The following is a 17,987-nucleotide window of genomic DNA, read 5'->3' on the forward strand; positions in this document are numbered from 1 at the left end:
ATGGAATCAAAGAAAATCCCAGAGGTAACACTAAACTCAAGGCAAAAGATGCCACTAATAGGCCTAGGAACTACAGCAGATACTCTTCCACCACATGAAGCTCTCACCTCAATCTTCATTGATGGCTTTGAAGTTGGATACAGACATTTTGACACTGCTTCTTTCTATAAAAGTGAGGAGTCTCTAGGCAAAGCTGTGGCAAAAGTTTTAGAGCTAGGCCTTGTAAAAGGCCGTGATGAAGTATCATCACTTCGAAACTATGGTGCATTGATGCACACCATGACCTTGTTCTTCCAGCTCTACAAACCACACTGCAGTTGAGTATAATCCTCTTCCCAAGTTTGTTAATTTCTCTATTTGTAATCTTCCTCTGGATGATGCTTGTTTTCTAAGTTTCCTTGAAACTGTTTATGAAGCTGGGGCAGGAGTGTGTGGATCTCTATTTGATTCATTGGCCAGTGAGGCTGAAACCTGGAGTTGAATTTTTTAAAATGTCAAAGGAGGATGTGCTGCCCTTTGACATAAAAGGAACATGGGAAACTATGGAAGAGTGCCACAGATTAGGTTTAGCCAAGTCTATTGGTGTCAGCAACTTTGGCATCAAAAAGCTCAACCAGCTCTTAGAAAATGCGACTATCCTTCCTGCAGTCAATCAGGTATGAGAATTTAGCAAAGGAAGCTTGATTTTGACACAGTGATGAACACTTGTTGGTGATCCCATTCAATTGGTTTTAGGTGGAAGTGAGCCCATCATGGCAGCAGGGGAAACTTAGAGAATTCTGCAAGGAGGAAGGAATCCATATGAGTGCATGGTCACCACTAGGAGCTTACAAAACTTTGTGGGGGTACAAATGCAGTGATGGAGAACCCAATCCTTATAGAAATCGCTCGAACAAGACAGAAGAGCGCGGCTCAGGTGCTCTTACCATCTCAGTCTTAAACTACCTGCATTATAACTTTAGTAACCATGAAGTTTTAAACTTTTAAGTAAAGGAGTAAACCAATAGGTCCATTTCTTTTTACTAAATAGATTTCTTTGCATATTTTCTTGTTTGATGAGAAAAATGATATTTTCTCCTTGTCATTCCACAAAGCAACAGTTCAAATTGAGAGTGTTATGGACCCTTCCTGGTCATGTTGTCCAATGCTTCACTTTTTTTTTTTTTGAGTAATCTCAATGGCATCCTCCAGCCGTAGCCGAAGATTAATCCCAACTCGAGCACTGTCAGACCTTTTCGGGGGCGGCTCTCCCCAATCCTTTTTTTCCATTCCCAGGGCTCGAACTCGAGACCTCTGGTTAAGGAACCTAGGCTCCTTACTGATGCTTCCCGACAAGTATACCGATCACACAAGTAATATAGAAAGTAAGTAGAGTATCGTCTCCACAGGGATTGAGTCGAATATCAATTAATATTCCTTTTAAGAATGAAAGGGTTCAAATGGTTTTCGACAAATATTGTCGATTTGTGTAAAATTGAGAACTGAAATAAAGACCTGTTTTTGTAATTTTTCTGTGATGAAGAATAAAAATAAGAACAAGAATGATTGATTTATAAAAATGAGAAAAACATTGTAGCCAGAGCGCACTCACCTTATGATCCCCACTTATTACTTTGGATTGATTTAAAAATATTCAATTATATAAATACTCAGATAATTATCATCTAAAATTAATTAGTTAAATTCCAATCCCTTGGCAATTTAACCATTTAATCTCAATTGGAATCCTAATCCCTTAGCAACCCCTCGTGAGAATTAAGCAATGAACACGATAATTCAAACATCTGCAATTCAATACACATCTATTCCTAGCATGCATACGAACCGTTATCCTACCCCCTTTCAGGATGAAAACCCCAATATTCCTATCTAGGGTTCTAACTCTCAAACTATCCTCAACCATCAGATTGATCAATTCTAATAAAGAGAATATAAATTTCGCACAAGGTAAAGATAAAGAACTTTATACAAATGAGTAGAAATAAACCAATCCGTCGTAACAAGGGTTCACATAGAGTTTGTGACCCTAACTACAATAAAAAGTAAACTAGCCAAACATAATCATGGCTAAAAATCCAATATTCATAAAAACATAAAGTAAAAGAGAAAGAAGAAGAAGAACAACAACAAGAATTTCTCTCTGGAGCTCTCCTTCTGACGCACGACGGTCTCCTTAGGTCCAGAATACCTAATTCTGTGCTGAGCCTCCTTTTTATAATCTTCTTTTTCATCTTCCAAAAGTTCCCTCTTGAAAAGCACGGGCTGTGATTTCCGCAAACTGGCGCTCTCAGTTCCACGCCAAGAGCGTGGTTGCCTCTGAATCATCACGCCATCAGCGTGAAAGAGCGTGTTACAAAGGATGGTTTCACGCCATCAGCGTGAACTCCACGCTATGAGCGTGGGAGTTTCTGGTTCTTCACGCCATCAGCGTGAAATCCACGCTATGAGCGTGGATCTTCATTTTGGCAAGTCTCCATTTGGCTCCAGTTTTGTTTGCTTTTCCTACAAAATCAGCATAAAGTCAGTTGAACAATCCTGGATTTGAAATTTCAGCAAAGCAACAATAAATGTTGCCTTTTTACTCAGGATTAGCCAATAATCTTCTTCTTTTTGGCTTGGCTTTACCCATATGCTGAAGGCATATCACTTATCACCTGTGCCAAAGGAATTTGGTAATGCTTCACTTATTAACATAAGACAAAACAGTAATCCCGATCGTATTTATGCATTAAATGTATCATATCACCAAAAATGATGATCCTAGTACCAAACACGGCAACCCCAGTCTTGAAATGGCCCCCATTACCAGGATTCATCACACACTCTATTCCAGTGTATAAGACACCTCAAATACACATGCAAAGGGTTGAAGACTCTCTTATATAGAGGTGGACCATAAGGTGGGGGCCGATGCATGAATTGAACAATTTGGAGTGAAGAATTGAGAACTCTTTAGGGCCTACGTTTGTTGGTCTTGGAGAGTGAGTCTCGGTCGTTTTCCTTAGTGTTTAGCTTGTTATTTTTTGCATATTTCACTGTTAGAGTGTCTTGTGTTTTTTACTATCAGAAGTTGTTTTCTTAGTTGTGTCTGTAATTGAAGGAAATAGTCTTTGTTCTGTCCGGTCCTTTTAGGCCCGATAAGTTCAACTCAATATTAATAGCTCACTTCTAAAACCTTCTAGAGGGTACCATATCATGAGTCACAGAGACTCATCGCTTGGGATTCTTCTTTCCCTGCATTGCTGCCCACTGTACACTGGCAGTGGGTGCAGCATGCCAGATCTCAAAGACAAGACTTGGCTAGGTGGTATAACTTTCATCATCCTCTCTCCCACACTTGAGAGTGACCTCTCCTCTCTATATACTCCCTTCTCCCATCGAAGGGGCATATTCTAATCTATTCTTCTTCTTATGAGCTGTTACTCAGCAAAATAGTAGAGCCACCATAGCCATTTAGGCATTTACACATTCCCCCTTTTTTCACATACAACACATAGGAAGCTCCAACATAGCCTTGGTACATACCATGGTTACTAAGAGTATCCCTAGATTGAGATACTATACCCTTTGAGGGATACATGTTTGACTCTACAAACACCAACAATTCAGTCTCCATTTTCAGTTTAATTCAATATCAAATTACTGATAACATCAAACACTCACTCTAGTAGTCTTCCCTTCTTCCTCCTCATGCAGCTCATCCTCAAAAACACTGATACTTATCCTCTACAAAGGCAGCAATATTTCATATCAGAATCCTTAAGATGTTAAGTAAAGCAACAGGCAACCTCATCATTAGTTGTACACTTGGGCTTAGCCTCTATGAAGTATACGTAAGAACAGGGAGAGACAAGTTGCCAAGTACATATGTGAAGTGTAACATTTCTTAATTTCAAATACTTTCAACCATTTAATAATAATAAAATAATTTGATTTAATAAAATAAAATAGTGTGAAGTGTAACATTTTTTATGTGGACATAATTTCTCATTTTGATAACTAGGTGGTTCACAAACAAATTACACAATTATGTTCATCAAGGGCAATATCATTGTCATGCAGGTAGCACTAAGATGGATATACGAGCAAGGGGCAAGTGTCATTGTGAAAAGCTTCCACAAGGAGAGGATGAAACAAAACCTTGAAATATTTGATTGGGAACTGGGCCAGGATGAATCACAGAAAATCAGCCAGATTCCACAGCGTAGGATGTTTCCAGGAGAACAATTTGTATTAGAAAATGGACCTTTCAAGTCCTTGGAAGAACTATGGGATGGTGACCCCTGAAATCAATCCTAGTAGCAGCAAAATGTCATCAAATATATGTATGTGCACAACTTCATAACCATGGCATGGATTTATCAATATTTCCAACCAATGATATGCATGTAGTTGAAAAGCCCGCAAAGTTAGTTTCCAAGTTATTCTTTATTCAACTGTTGATTGGCTTTGCACTTAAGGATACTTTAAGGTTTATGCTATGTCGTCGTATTTGACTTAAGATTTAGATATTATATGTTGGCATTTAGCAGTGAAAAACTTCAAAGTGTTATTAAATATTAACTATCAACAACTTTAAAATAAAAAACAAGAGTAATGTAATGCCAACAAAGTGATGAGCAATATTTTATCAATCAAGCTGTGCAAGAAAAAACGTTGGAAGAAAAACTCTTATGTTTTGATTTAATGACGAGAAAAGGAAAATATAAGTAATTTATCGTCAAAGAAAATATGTTTGTCATTGAAATACTAGCTTAAACCCTTTTTTTTTCTTTCAGTTTTCAGGTTTAAAACACTAGCAACTTTCTTTTTTTTTTTTTTTGGTAAAGGAGAGTGCTTGACAATGAGAATTGGCATATCTAATCCAACATTTTGCCCACGTTATAGGTGGTTTAGATTCGATTCTAAGATTTTTCTCTTAGTCTCTGGTCTTGTAAGCTGTGTCTTCTTCTAATCTAAACTTTTATCTAAATAAACAAAGGGTGCTTAATTAATGAATTAAATACTCCTTCCCTCATTGTTCATATCTTAGGAAGGAAGAAGCAAAGTATTATTAGATAAAATATTGTTATCTGATTTGTGGAATGTCAATGCAGGGATATGCTTTAAGCCTTAGGGAAGAAAAAAATATAATTTTCATTCCTTTTTCTCTTTCAGCATCTCTATCTATTGACTTTAAACATAACCAGATGTCAGAGTACCACAATTATATTATATCATATTCTTGTTATTGAACTTTAAATAGAATAACAGAAATTAATAATCCAAAATACTCAATGCACGTATTCAGCACCACATAGTTGACTAAACAGAGTTTATAGCCGTCCTTACACATCATCTGATAATAAACGTTCACTAGTAAGAATCAAACTCTATTCTTTTGTTTTATGTTATTCAAGGCCAGTTAATTAAATATTCATAATCTACAAGTTGCCAAGAATATGGCTTAATTGAACAAAGATCAATATAGAATATGAAAATTATTTGTCTTAACAGCTGTAGAATGTGAATATGTTGTGCCTCTAGTTGAGTTGTCTCTATCCAAAGTCTAAAATAATAAAAACTTAGCCAATTACCAGAATGATGGGTAGATTGAAGATAGAAATTCAGACCGAACATCTCTCATCTCGCAAAGTGAAAATCAGAAACACCATATATTCTAGTCACATTTAACATAGACTAAACACCCTGAGAGAATATGGAAGTAAAGAAAATTCCAGAGGTGATACTATGCTCAGGGCAAAAGATGCCACTGATAGGCATGGGAACTGCACCAAATCCTCTTACACCACAAGAAGCTCTCATTTCCATCTTCATTGATGGCTTTGATGTTGGATACAGACACTTTGACACTGCTTCTCTCTATGGAAGCGAGGAGCCTCTAGGAAAAGCTGTGGCAAAGGCTTTAGAGCTAGGCCTTATAAAAGGCCGTGATGAAGTCTTCATCACTTCAAAACTTTGGTGCACTGATGCACAACATGACCTTGTTCTTCCAGCTCTAAAAACCACACTGCAGTTGAGTATAACCCTCTTCCCAAGTTTGTTAATTTCTCTATTTGTAATCTTCCTCTGGATGATGCTTGTTTTCTATGTTTCCTTGAAACTGTTTAGGAAGCTGAGGCTGGAGTATGTAGATCTCTATTTGATTCATTGGCCACTGAGGCTGAGACCAGGAGTTGAATTGATTAATATATCAGAGGAGGATGTGTTTCCTCTTGACATGAAAGGAACATGGGAAGCTATGGAAGAGTGTTACAGATTGGGCTTAGCCAAGTCTATTGGTGTCAGCAACTTTGGCATCAAAAAGCTCAACCAGCTCTTAGAAAATGCCACTGTCCTTCCTGCGGTCAATCAGGTATGAAAATTTAGCAATGGAAGATTGATTTTGACACAGTGATGGACACTTGTTGGTGATCCCATTCAATTGGTTTTAGGTGGAAATGAACCCATCATGGCAGCAGGGGAAACTTAGAGAATTCTGCAAGCAGGAAGGAATCCATGTGAGTGCATGGTCACCACTAGGAGCATACAAAACTTCGTGGGGTTCAAATGCAGTGATGGAGAACCCAATCCTTATGGAAATAGCTCGTGCAAGACAGAAGAGCGTGGCTCAGGTGCTCTTACTATCTCAGACTTGAACTACTCCGCATTTTAACTATTGTCACCATGAAGTTTTAAACTTTAAATAAAGAGTTTAGTAAACCAATAGGTTGGTTTGTGGGAACGTAAATTCATGTAATCAGTCTTTTGCAAATGCAAGATAAGGCTATCTAATATAAACCCACACAATAGGTCTGAGCATTTCCAAGACCTATGTTGAGAGCTTAATGGCATAGGATTGATCCAGTCTAGCCGAATAAGGCCACAAAGACATTAAAACTTTTCCAACAAAGTTTTTAACACAGCTGCGTACCCAGGACTCGTACTCGAGGCCATTGGTTAACCTCGAACAACCCCATGTCATCGATCGACATGATGGTTGGCTGTGCTTTATTTCTCTGAATGTTTTCTTGTTGGATGTGAAAAATGCTTTTAAGAAAAAGTTATAGAGATCACTTGTAAAAGTACAGAGTTAAGCAGGATTTTTTTTCTCCTTGTTATTCCACAATGCAACGACTCAAAGGGGGAGAGACAATTTGCCAAGTACATATGAAAAGTGAAACATTTTTTTTATTTCAATCAATCAATAAAAATAAACCTGTGTATGGTACGCGCACAATCTTTGACCATTCAGAAAAAGTTTCACAGTTTCACCGGGACTAAAGTAATGACTTGCACGAGAGTATGTAAAGAGTGTGTGAGTGTATCGTTACTCAAGTTATAAATAAGAAATAATGTTGTATGGAGTATCCGTTTTTTATTTGGGCTTAATCTCTCATTTCGATAACCTGGTGGTTCATAAACAAATTATACAGGTAGCACTAAGATGGATATACGAGCAAAGGACAAGCCCCATTGCGAAAAGCTTCAACAAGGAGAGGATGAAACAAAACCTTGAAATATTTGATTGGGAACTGAGCCAGGAGGAATTACAGAAATTGAGCCAGATTCCACAGCGTAGGACAGTTACTGGAGAACAATTTGTATCAGAAAACGGGCCCTTCAAGTCCTTGGAAGAACTGTGGGATGGAGAACCCTGAAATCATTTCTTGTAGCAGCAAAATGTCATCCAAATATATGTTTGTGTATAACTCCATACCCATGGAGTGGATTTATCAATGTTGCCAACCCATTTAATGGGATAAGATTTGGTTATTAACTTGTTATGCCTGTTTTGTTGTATTGTTAGTAACTTTTCCTAAACGTAAGTAACTAGGATCTATCCATCAAAATATTCATAGTGAAGGAGATTAGTCTCTAATAAAAACTCACTTCATTCTGTCCTACTCTTGATAATTTAGAGGTACACCATATCTTGTGCTATTGAATATTATTTATAGATGGGAGTGTATCCTCTAGTGTATTATTTAACATAATCCTGTCATGTAAGAGAATTCTAAAAGTGAATGAATGGTGATAAGGGAAGAAAGAGGAAAAAATATTAGAATATGAATTTATAAAATCATCACTTAGGTATTTCTCTTCCGAAAGGAGGTGCCATAGTTTGCAGCAAGGGCTTGTAGTTTTATTTCAGGGAAGAAGTGTGAGTTTCTGTCACTGAGGTTTTGTATCAAATAGATTGTGAGCAATGAAACAAATATCACAAAAAACAGTTGTTGGCTTCGATCATTCAAGCTCTAGGTTCCATCCCACATGATCATGCTAATTGCTCAAAGTAAATAACACTGTAATATCATGTATATATGTTTCATCAAGTGAATTATCAAATGAAATTAAACCAAATCAAGAATTCATACATATTAATATAGAACCATCAAAATCAAAATCAGCATCATACACAAGTTTAAATAAAAGAACAGAATGAATAGCAATCCTAAAATTCATCAAACAGAAAAGAACTGTGTTAGTGTTACCGTTTGCAAGGTGAAATATAAACCACCGCTTAAAAAAAACAAATAACCCTTTCTGTTCTTTCACTTCAAAAGCGATAAACTCCTATCCCAATATATAACATACTTATGTGGTGCCAGCGGTAAAAAAAGAAAAAAAAAAAGAAAAAAAAAAAACAATGATGAAAGTGGAGTTCTTTTAAAAATTACTCATTAATAAGTCTGCCAATAAATATTTTTGTTTGAAAATTACAGTATATGTTAATTTTTACGACATTTTAAGGATTTAAAGTTTCTTGTTGGAGATACTTATCTTGTGAGATCTTTCGGGAGGGGCCGCTTTAATTGATACTAAACTCTAACTTAAGATTAATCTCATTCGTAATTGGCTCAAAAAGTTAAGTTTATAAAGAAATCCGAGAGGCCGACTTGCCTCAAACAAGTAATTAAAGAGATCATGTTAGGAAAATAAAGAGAAAAAAATATTTGAAGCTCATATACTTTTATGTGAATATATAAAAATAATTATATCTCTATCAACATAAAAAAAACTTTAAACCAATGTTTTAATATAGCATAACATAAAACTCCTGGTGTTTAAAACAAAATATCTGATGTAAAAGTTTTATAAAATACGTATGACTAGCGGTGTAAATAGGTTAGGTTAAGCTAGGCTAGGTTTTGCCTTAAATAGGCTAGATTTGTGTTAAAAACATTTAATCTGGCCTGACCTGTTAGCCTGTGTAGGCCTCGAAATATAAGTCTGGCTTGACTTATATTTAAAAAATAAAAGTTTTGGCCTAAGCCTGTTAGTCTGTTTAAACCTATTAAACATTCAACAATTAAAAGAATAATTAAAATAATATTTCTTTATTATTCAAAATAATTAAAATAATAATTTTATTTATATTTTTAACATAAATAATATAATATATGCCGGCTTGTAGGCTAATATGCCCGACATGTACAAAAAAACTTATGACTTGTTTTCGAAATAGATTTTCTTAAAAGCCTAGGCCTGTTCTATTTTACTATTTGTAATAGGCTAAGTCAGGACTAATATAAGTGGGGCCAATTACACCCCTACGTATGACCAAATGCTTATATGAACAGTTCAAAATATATAGGATCAGATAATTATTCAACCAACATTACAAATGATCTTGGAGACCAAGGTCACAAGATCGAACATTACAAATTAGAAGTCAAATCGAATCGATGACACAATTTAAGGTGACCAAAACTTTCACACGCAATGTTGGCCTTGTTTGTGTAAGAATTGCGCAAGTATATCCAATCACAAGTAATTTAGGGTCTTTGAATCTCAGTTATCGTTCTCACAAAGATCTTGTCAATGTGAATTAATTGCAAAAATTATAAATGCTCAACTGAATAAAAATTAAAATTATCCACAAGAGGAAAGAAAAATGACAGTATTGTAAACTATGAATTTTCTTGAATTTTTCTAAGTTACTTTTTGAACTTTGGATTTATGTGTAAGAATTCTGGAATAAAATATATATATATATATATATATATATATATATATATATATTTAAACTGCAGTAAGGAAAATGTTGGACAAGTGGCTTCAATACTCAAGAGGGGGTGAATTGAGTTTAACAAAATCTTTTCGCAAAGTTCTTCCTTTAAAATTTTAAAGAGTGTTTCTTCAATAAAGTGATTTAATAAGAAAAAATCCAAGTGCGAGAGAAAGTGTGTGATCAATAAAGTAAGCAAGCAAATAGATAAACACAATCTAAAAATCCAATTTCAATACTAAAGTAAGGAGTTTAAGGTTAGAGAAATTGCAAACTAGATGTATCCTAGTTCGGTCACCACCACCGTGACCTATGTCCAGCCTGAAGTCGCTCGATCAAATTTTTTCACTAACTATCAAGCTTTGAGGGTGCTTGACAAACCACTACAACCTTTCAAGACTTCGGGCTCTTGATGCCTTACAATTTTTTTACTCCAAATTTTCTTTGGAATTTAGTGACCTCTCAAGTGTAAAGGGTTCATTCCCCTAACTATTTAAGAAATCAAATGGATGTGTTTAACAATGGCTACGTACTCTCAAAGTACAAATTATCCAATGGTGTTGACACTCTCACAAGAATGAAGCTCAAAGAGAATTTATGATCAAGAAGACAAGAATAATGCAAGTAGTATGATATAAATGAGTAATAATGATCAAGAAGTGTAGTAAAGTCAATGAACAATAATCTCTATTTATAGAGGGCCCTGTGGGTGTTTTCTACTCATTTTCACAAACTAGCCATTATTTTGTCTTCTGCACCGTTGTTAAGATATATTTGCAAAATTAGGCGCAGAAAGGCATTTATGTTACATGAAACAACTTTCCTATAAAGCACTTTATTTTGAGATAGAATTAGTTCGTTTGTTTAGATAACATGTTGTCCTCTTAATAATTTATTTGTGACCAACATACTTTTTCAGAAATTGGAACATCTATCGTGAAAATTGGTTCAATACTCCAATATCTCGGTTCTGGTACCAAATGTTTATATCTAAAAAAGCCAAAAAGAATTAATATTCTAATCAGAAGCTTATCTAAGAATGGCCTCTTAATTATGGGATAAAAACCAAAGAGGTTCCAAGCAAAGATAGCACTGAGCACTACTAGAAAAAACTTGTATAATTTGTGAGGAAATTTGTGACAAAAAGTAATAGTGACGATGAAATTAGTGACGGAATTTTCATAACAATTCCGTCACTATACAAGTTTTTTCTAGCAGTGGAGAATTTTTTTGAATATGAAATTCTTTCTATAATCTTTTTTTTGGGAGGGGGGGGTGTGGAGAGGGGGTTAATCGCAATGGTGTTGCTTCACTCATTTTCTGATTATCCACTTGATTATCTAGATAGTGGTTGTTTTGGATTTGGATGCTAGCTCTATGTGCAAGTATTCTATCTGGTACTAGTTTTTCTAATGGTCCAATTTTTCTTTGGCATGTGGTCATTTGGGCTGTAATCCATTTAGTAGGTTCAGTTATCTTATAAGAGTTATCCCCCCCCCCCCCCCCCCCCCCAAAAAAAAAGTTCTCTCTTATTTGGGTATGGTTCAATTAAACTTATCAAGTGGGTTTTTTGACTTGCATGGTTACGACCCAATCTACCTTAACAAGTCCATAACTCACATTTTCAAACCCAAAATGTAATTAAGTACTTTACAGGTTCAGGTCTTTTCCAATTGCGCTTTCTTTATTATAGATGTAAATATTAAATGGAACAGTTATTCCTTAAGACAGTTTCTAACCCCTGTTCTCCTTGGATCTCATTCTCTCTGTTCCAAGACAAACATTAGACATCACCTATATATACCATCAAAAGCATAAGTGATAACTGTCACAAGACATTATATTTTTAATTCTTTGAGTAGTTAGGGCGAGACGGAACCAATGAGTTCTTGAACGCTATTTGCCTTTCTTATAATTTATTTGCATGATTTAAAGTTATGCATTAACATATGAGTCGTGCATGACAATATGGATTTTGGTGTATCGATTCTAATTGGTTGATTGCTGGAATTTGTATGATCTAGGGATAGACTTATGAATTCTATAACTGTATGTTCTTGTGTTAATGCTTATTTTGTGAAAAAGTACTAAGGGATTAGACTTTTGAGCGGCGTAAAAGATTAGATTACCAAGAGATTGAAATTTAATTGAATATAGAAAGAACATTTAATAACTGGATCTTAAATGTAATTATAAGAATAGGCAAACTAGTTTGGAAACTGTTAGTAAAGTTAAGTCCTAGCTACGTCTTTTATAAAAACTTAAATTCAATTTTCTAGCATTTATTAATTTTGAATTTAATTTCTTGAATATTGAAAATTAAAAATAAGTAGTTTAAAATTCTGTTTTAATTAAATTAAAATATTCTCAAACTAACATTTTACGATCGATCCGACTTTAGTTAAATAGATAAATTAGTGCTTAGTCATCAATCCTCGTGGGATCGACAACTTAATTTTATTACTTTATTACTTGTACGACCGGTGCATGCCGAAATCGCAACAATAAACATAAAAGACTGTTATGGAAGTTCCACAGAGATACGTTGAAAATCTTAAACACACTTGGGGACTTCTGTTCTTGTATTCTACTACATAGTTTGTTCCGGTATTAATTTTTAAGTCATGAAAGAATAAAAACCCTGTGGATAGTTTATTGAGGTTATATATATATATATATATATATATATATATATATATATATATATATATATATATATATAGGGTTTTATAAGAGTTATGTTGTAGGAAAAATGATTATGTAATGTTATAGAGATTCGTTTTGCGTGTCGTAATTTTCTTTTTTCTTCAAAATGTGTGGGCCCCACAAAATGTTGTGTGTAGAAAAGTTTGTTGTGTCATCTTAAATGACAAATGCAAATCCCATATATATATATATATGAGGTAGGATATTTTGACATCAGTGTCAAATTTGAAATTTGACATCTCATCTGAGAGCCGTTAGATCAAAAAAGATCAATGGTCTCACACTTGCAAATTAGAGTCGTTGATCTTTTTTGATCTAACGGCTCTCAGATGAGGTGTCAAATTTTAAATTTGACACTAGTGTCAAAGGATCCTACCTATATATATTCTAAACCAAGACTTTTTGGTCAAGGAAGCAAACACTTTTATGATGGAATACTGCCAAAAATAACAAACCAATGGAGTTTGCTATATAAGTGGTCACAATGTAAATATGCCAAAAATTCCATTGTGCATTTCATACAAGAAATGTCACCATTTTATCATCGATAATATCTCTTGAAATGTTCATTGAAATGGTCCACAGAGGTAGTGCATTGAGAGCATGAAGCCGGCCATTGTGAATAATTTAAGCTGCAAACTTAAATCCGTTGTCAGTTTCAAAGTCTTAAAGCAGAGTCCTATAAGGTAGTGTTTGGTTGGGGAGAAATTTTTTAATACTAAAAAAATGTAAATACTAGGGATATGCAAAAATGAGTTATAAGAAAGTTTTAAAAAAGTTGTTTGGTTGAACAAAATTTTACCAGAAAAATTGAATTAAATTTCTGAATGTATGTTTGGTTGAAGATAAAATATTGATGGGAAAACTTAATGAAATTACAAAACTATCCTTGTAAAAAGACCTTGGTTTTATTACAACCTTCGATAATGTGTCTCTGTCTTCATTTATTCGATTTCTCAGAGCAACCCCACATGTTCAAGCGGCTCTCTCAACAGTGCAGAAACTAGCTTTTTGCTTGTCTTCATGATTTGCCAAACAAAGCTCTTTGATGGGAAAATCTACCCAAAAGCTTCAACCAAACGTGGTTTCATCAGATACTCACATGCACTTAGCCAACAAAATTTTCACTTCTCCCCAACCAAACACTACCTAAGAGACTGTTGAGATATATAGTCTCACATTGATTGTATGGGCAACTAATGCGACCTTTATAAGGTCTTAGACACTTCCACCCTTTGAGCTAGCTTTTGGGTAGTGTATCTCAAGGTTCTTTATATGGTAGCAGAGCTTGAGTGACTATAAGATCACAAGTCCGATCATCATCGCCCCCCACTTTAAAGTGGAATTAAAATAAAAAGCACAAATGAGCATGTGCATAATTCACGCTTCTTTCAAGTCCAATGGACTCTCGTGTGAGGGGGCGTGTTGAGATATATAGTCCTACGTTGATCGTATGGGCAACTAATGTGACCTTTATAAGGCCTTGAGCACTTCCATCCTTTAAGTTAGCTTTTGGATCCCAAGGTTCTTTACCGATACAAATCCAAATTAAAGACACGTGGATCATACAACTCACAAAATTTAGGACATGGAGGAAATATCAAAAACATAATTTTGGAAGCAGTGGAACGAATAGAAGCGACTGACAACTACCAAAACAGGACATTTTGCAAAACTCTCACCAAAATGCCGCATTTTTTAAATTTTCACAAATAAAATTTGGTTATTGTATTAGCGGGACATTCTACTATTTCTTTAACATCTCTTGGCTTTTCCAAGAACATAATTTTCTTTAAAGAGGTAACAGTAAAATTTTATTTTTTCAGAATTGTATTAGCTAGCATTGCCCTTAGCTCCAACATTCACCCAAAGGAAGGTGTCTCTTGAGAAGAATATAAAAAAAACGCGGTTTTGTAGATTAAAACAAATGGCATTGGAGCTTACGAGGGATCAGGACATAGAAACGGACAAGAGTCTGTTTATTTGTTTTATGTATAAAAAGGGTTTTTCCTTAGGTACATAAAAAATGTTAAGAAGAGACTCAGACAGGAAAAATGGTGTCCAAATCTGTGGCCAACTCAATGCTTCTGCTGAGGATAGTTGCTCTTGCAGCCTCAGTAATAACTGTGGCCTTAATAGTTACCAACAATGTCAAATTTGATGATGGTACAAAGCTGAAATTCCAAGATATCCATTCATACAGGTAAAAATAAATAAATACAATAAGCTAGTGTTGGTAATCATAGTCAATCATTCATGATCATGATCACAATTATCATTCTTTATGGAATAATTGTTTATATGATTAATTTAAGGGAAAAATGTATGTCATTTCAAAAGATATAAAATTGTGTCATTTTAAGAGAGAGAAAGAGATAGATAAACGAGTAGATATAGTTGACAAAAAAAATAAAGGTGTGGGTCCCACTTCTTTGTGAGAGTGAAAAAATATAAGTTGTGTCATTTAAAATGATAAGCATTTTCCCCTTAATTTAATGTTTTATGTTTAACAAAGAGAAAATAAGCTAGTAAAAATGACCTTAGTTATTCAAAGGTTCTGTTATCTCATTTGTGTCATGTTTATGTCAAAACTGCAGCTATGTGCTGGTGGTTGCAGCAATTGCTGGAGCGTATTGTTTAGTGCAGCTACCATTTGCCATATACTATGCCGTACAGCAGAAGAGGTTGATACGCAATGAGTTCTTGCCAGAACTTGACTTCTATGGAGACAAGGTCCTGCAATTTCATTATTTATATCACCTGTACCATTTTCAAATACCTGTGCGGATATATATGATGATATATACATATACACAATATTCAAAAAATATATTAAGGAACACCAAGATATTGGAAAATAAGTTACAAAAAGCTTATCACAAAATTATCACTATATAAAAAGGGATAGGTTATTCTACCTACTCCCTTCTTGTCTACCTTTTGCCTACCCCTTTCATCACCGTTGGATTACAATCTAATTCAACGGTCAATAATGTGAAATAAAATAACCTTTTTTTCCTTTCTCTCTCCTCACTTTCTCCCACACCCTTTCTCTCTCCTCCCCTTTCTCTATTTCTCTGCAAACAAAGCACATAACTTATTTTGGTTTACTAGATTCTATGGCCGCGTGAATACAAGTAAATATAATTGTTTGTCATCCAGCATGGGGTCATTTCTTGCCTTTTTGTTCTTTTCACACAAGTCCCATGTAAGGAGAGAACAAAAGTCCGAAGAGATCTTATTCCATTGTGAATGGTGTAAATGCTTGAAGTAATCGATTCATGTTTCTCCAAAAAGAGTCGATCTGTGGTTGATATAGAATTGTGTGTTTGGTTTGGGCTAATCCAATTTCTAACGTTGATTGAGGGGTATCCAAAATTCAAAAAAGAAGAATTAATTGAGTTTTGAGTAAGTTATGCAATGAATCGCATAATGCTTCCGCGCGCGTGTTCACCTCGGCAGAGATCAGAGATAAAGGGAAAAAAATAGTTATCGAGAGATCAAAAGGATGTGTCCGGATCAAGAGGAAGAGAGAAATGGGAGGAGAGAGAAAGGGTGTGAAAAGAAGTGAGGAGAGAGAAAGGGAAAAAAGGGTTATTTTATTTCGCAATTATGGACCGTTGAATTAGATTGTAATCCAATGGTGATGAAAGGGGTAGGCAAAAGGTAGGCAAGAAGGGAGTAGGTAGAATAACCTATCCCATATAAAAAATGAAACAGATTATATTTATAAACATTTTTGTTTACAAACTCTTACAAATTACACTATCTTCTCTTGAGAGAAAATAGTGTAACTAGTGTTCTCCCGGGAGAAAATAATCTAGTTTGTAAAAATTTGTAAATTTTTTTTGTAAATGGATCGTTTTTCATAAAAAATATAGACTTTTTCTTTCAAATTTATATAGAAGCGAATTAGTAAGAGGTCGAGCCTGGAGTAATAAAAAAATTTCTTCGTTATGATGGAAATGTTATGGGTTTGAGCTTAGGAAATAGTCTCTTATGTCTAAATATGAAAATTTAGAATTCAAAATTTCAATTGTTATCACTTCATTCTTTCTTTCTTTTTTGGATACTGTTCATTGGTTCATTGATTATTGAATTAGTCTTATTCGAGTTGGGTAAAATCACATGAGTTGACAAAGCTCTCCATACTAAATTTTATCATAGTTGCATAGACTCGAATTCGAGATAATTGATAAACCTCAATCCCTTACAAGTCCATATATTTGGTGATACAGCTCTACTCTTTTAATCTATGTTATTCTACATATGTACATATATACACGATTCTTTCCACAATAATTTATCGATAATCCAGATTTTTCCCGTAATATCAACTATAATCCTTTTCCTTTCTTTTCTATTTCTTATATGTAATATATATCCGCGTGAATTCAAAGAAATTAGGTGTATGAAATTGCAGGTAATTAGTCTGCTTCTGGCCACAGGCGTTGGTGTTGGTTTTACAGTGTCTATTGAATTCAAGAAATTCTTCGACGACTTGTTCGATGGTTCGGGTGTTCCAAAGACTGACCCTACAAGGTCCACAAACGACAAGTTTTATATTCGGGGGATTGTCGCTTCTGCTATTCTCCTTGTAGCATGCGTTGCCATGGCTGTCGTTTCAGTCATTTCCTCCATTAATCGACACAGAAGCAAAGGCGTTTTCCGGTGATATATCATGGAACATAGACTAAAATGTCATTTTTTTTGCCAAATTTTTTTACATGCCACGTGAATAGTACTTATTATCAGACTTGAACATGACATAATTTACTATAACTGGTAGCGAATTACATTTGTTAATGATTTTGTGATACGTGACACATTTTTTTGCAGAAAAAAACTGACTAGATGAAATTCGCTACTAGTGGTAGCAAATTTGGTATGTACGAAATCATAGGCGACAAAGTTTGTTACCTGTCATAACAAATTACGTCGCGTGACAGTCTGATAAAAAGTACTATTCGCGTGACATTTGAATAAAAAATTTGCCAAAAAATGACACTTTATTCACTGTTTCATATATTATTTTCTCAGCAACAAATCAATTGAATTAGCTCAACTCCTAATAAAGCCTTGCTAAATTAATAGCTCATGTATTTTGGTTTTCTTCTTGCTATTTATCTTGGGCCATGCACAAAACATTATTTGTCTTCAATTATATTGCATCTATTTAAATTTCATATTTTCCATCCAATAATTACTTGTTAATTTCACGATTCAGCTTAGACTATTCGGAATTTGGTGTTAGATAGTTTTCATTTATTATTTTAGAAAATTATAATGA

The 17,987-nt window shown here is 34.6% G+C and overlaps 2 protein-coding genes, 1 long non-coding RNA gene and 1 pseudogene across 4 annotated transcripts; 3 read left to right on the top strand and 1 right to left on the bottom strand.

Moving 5' to 3' along the window:
• LOC133302449 (protein REDOX 2-like) lies at positions 1-4,306 on the top strand (annotated as a pseudogene).
• LOC133302486 (uncharacterized) lies at positions 1,983-8,536 on the bottom strand. Its single transcript, XR_009750352.1, has 4 exons — positions 8,475-8,536; positions 4,141-4,295; positions 3,664-3,726; positions 1,983-2,502 (listed from the first exon to the last, which is right to left on the bottom strand). It is a non-coding gene; the product is annotated as an uncharacterized LOC133302486 (long non-coding RNA).
• On the top strand, positions 5,633-7,775 carry LOC133302416 (protein REDOX 2-like). Of its 2 annotated transcripts, XM_061502191.1 has the most exons (4): positions 5,640-6,015; positions 6,112-6,355; positions 6,435-6,614; positions 7,416-7,766. In XM_061502191.1, exons 1-4 carry the CDS (start codon positions 5,699-5,701, stop codon positions 7,638-7,640), a joined length of 966 nt encoding a protein of 321 aa, XP_061358175.1. In that variant the 5' UTR covers positions 5,640-5,698; the 3' UTR covers positions 7,641-7,766. The 2 variants fall into 2 exon arrangements, with proteins under 2 accessions (XP_061358170.1, XP_061358175.1); XM_061502186.1 differs by having other exon boundaries at positions 5,633-6,355; positions 7,416-7,775.
• Positions 8,537-14,751: 6,215 nt separating the features above from the next.
• Positions 14,752-17,372, top strand: LOC133302395 (CASP-like protein 4D1). The gene is made up of 3 exons (XM_061502167.1): positions 14,752-14,900; positions 15,295-15,430; positions 17,121-17,372. The coding sequence occupies exons 1-3, from the start codon at positions 14,752-14,754 to the stop codon at positions 17,370-17,372; spliced, it is 537 nt and encodes a 178-aa protein (XP_061358151.1).
• Positions 17,373-17,987: the final 615 nt, after the last annotated feature.

Source organism: Gastrolobium bilobum, unplaced genomic scaffold, assembly GCF_033153095.1.
Source record: "Gastrolobium bilobum isolate Gb01-03AN ecotype WA unplaced genomic scaffold, APGP_CSIRO_Gbil_v1 utg11042, whole genome shotgun sequence".
In the NCBI taxonomy this organism is placed as follows: domain Eukaryota; kingdom Viridiplantae; phylum Streptophyta; class Magnoliopsida; order Fabales; family Fabaceae; genus Gastrolobium; species Gastrolobium bilobum.

Coding starts and splice junctions, on each gene's coding strand:
- LOC133302416 (XM_061502186.1), top strand. CDS start 5,699: ATGGAAGTAAAGAAAATTCCAGAGGTGATACTATGCTCAGGGCAAAAG. Junction 6,356..6,434: donor TCCTTCCTGCGGTCAATCAG/GTATGAAAATTT, acceptor AATTGGTTTTAG/GTGGAAATGAACCCATCATG. Junction 6,615..7,415: donor GACAGAAGAGCGTGGCTCAG/GTGCTCTTACTA, acceptor CAAATTATACAG/GTAGCACTAAGATGGATATA.
- LOC133302395 (XM_061502167.1), top strand. CDS start 14,752: ATGGTGTCCAAATCTGTGGCCAACTCAATGCTTCTGCTGAGGATAGTT. Junction 14,901..15,294: donor CAAGATATCCATTCATACAG/GTAAAAATAAAT, acceptor TCAAAACTGCAG/CTATGTGCTGGTGGTTGCAG. Junction 15,431..17,120: donor TTGACTTCTATGGAGACAAG/GTCCTGCAATTT, acceptor ATGAAATTGCAG/GTAATTAGTCTGCTTCTGGC.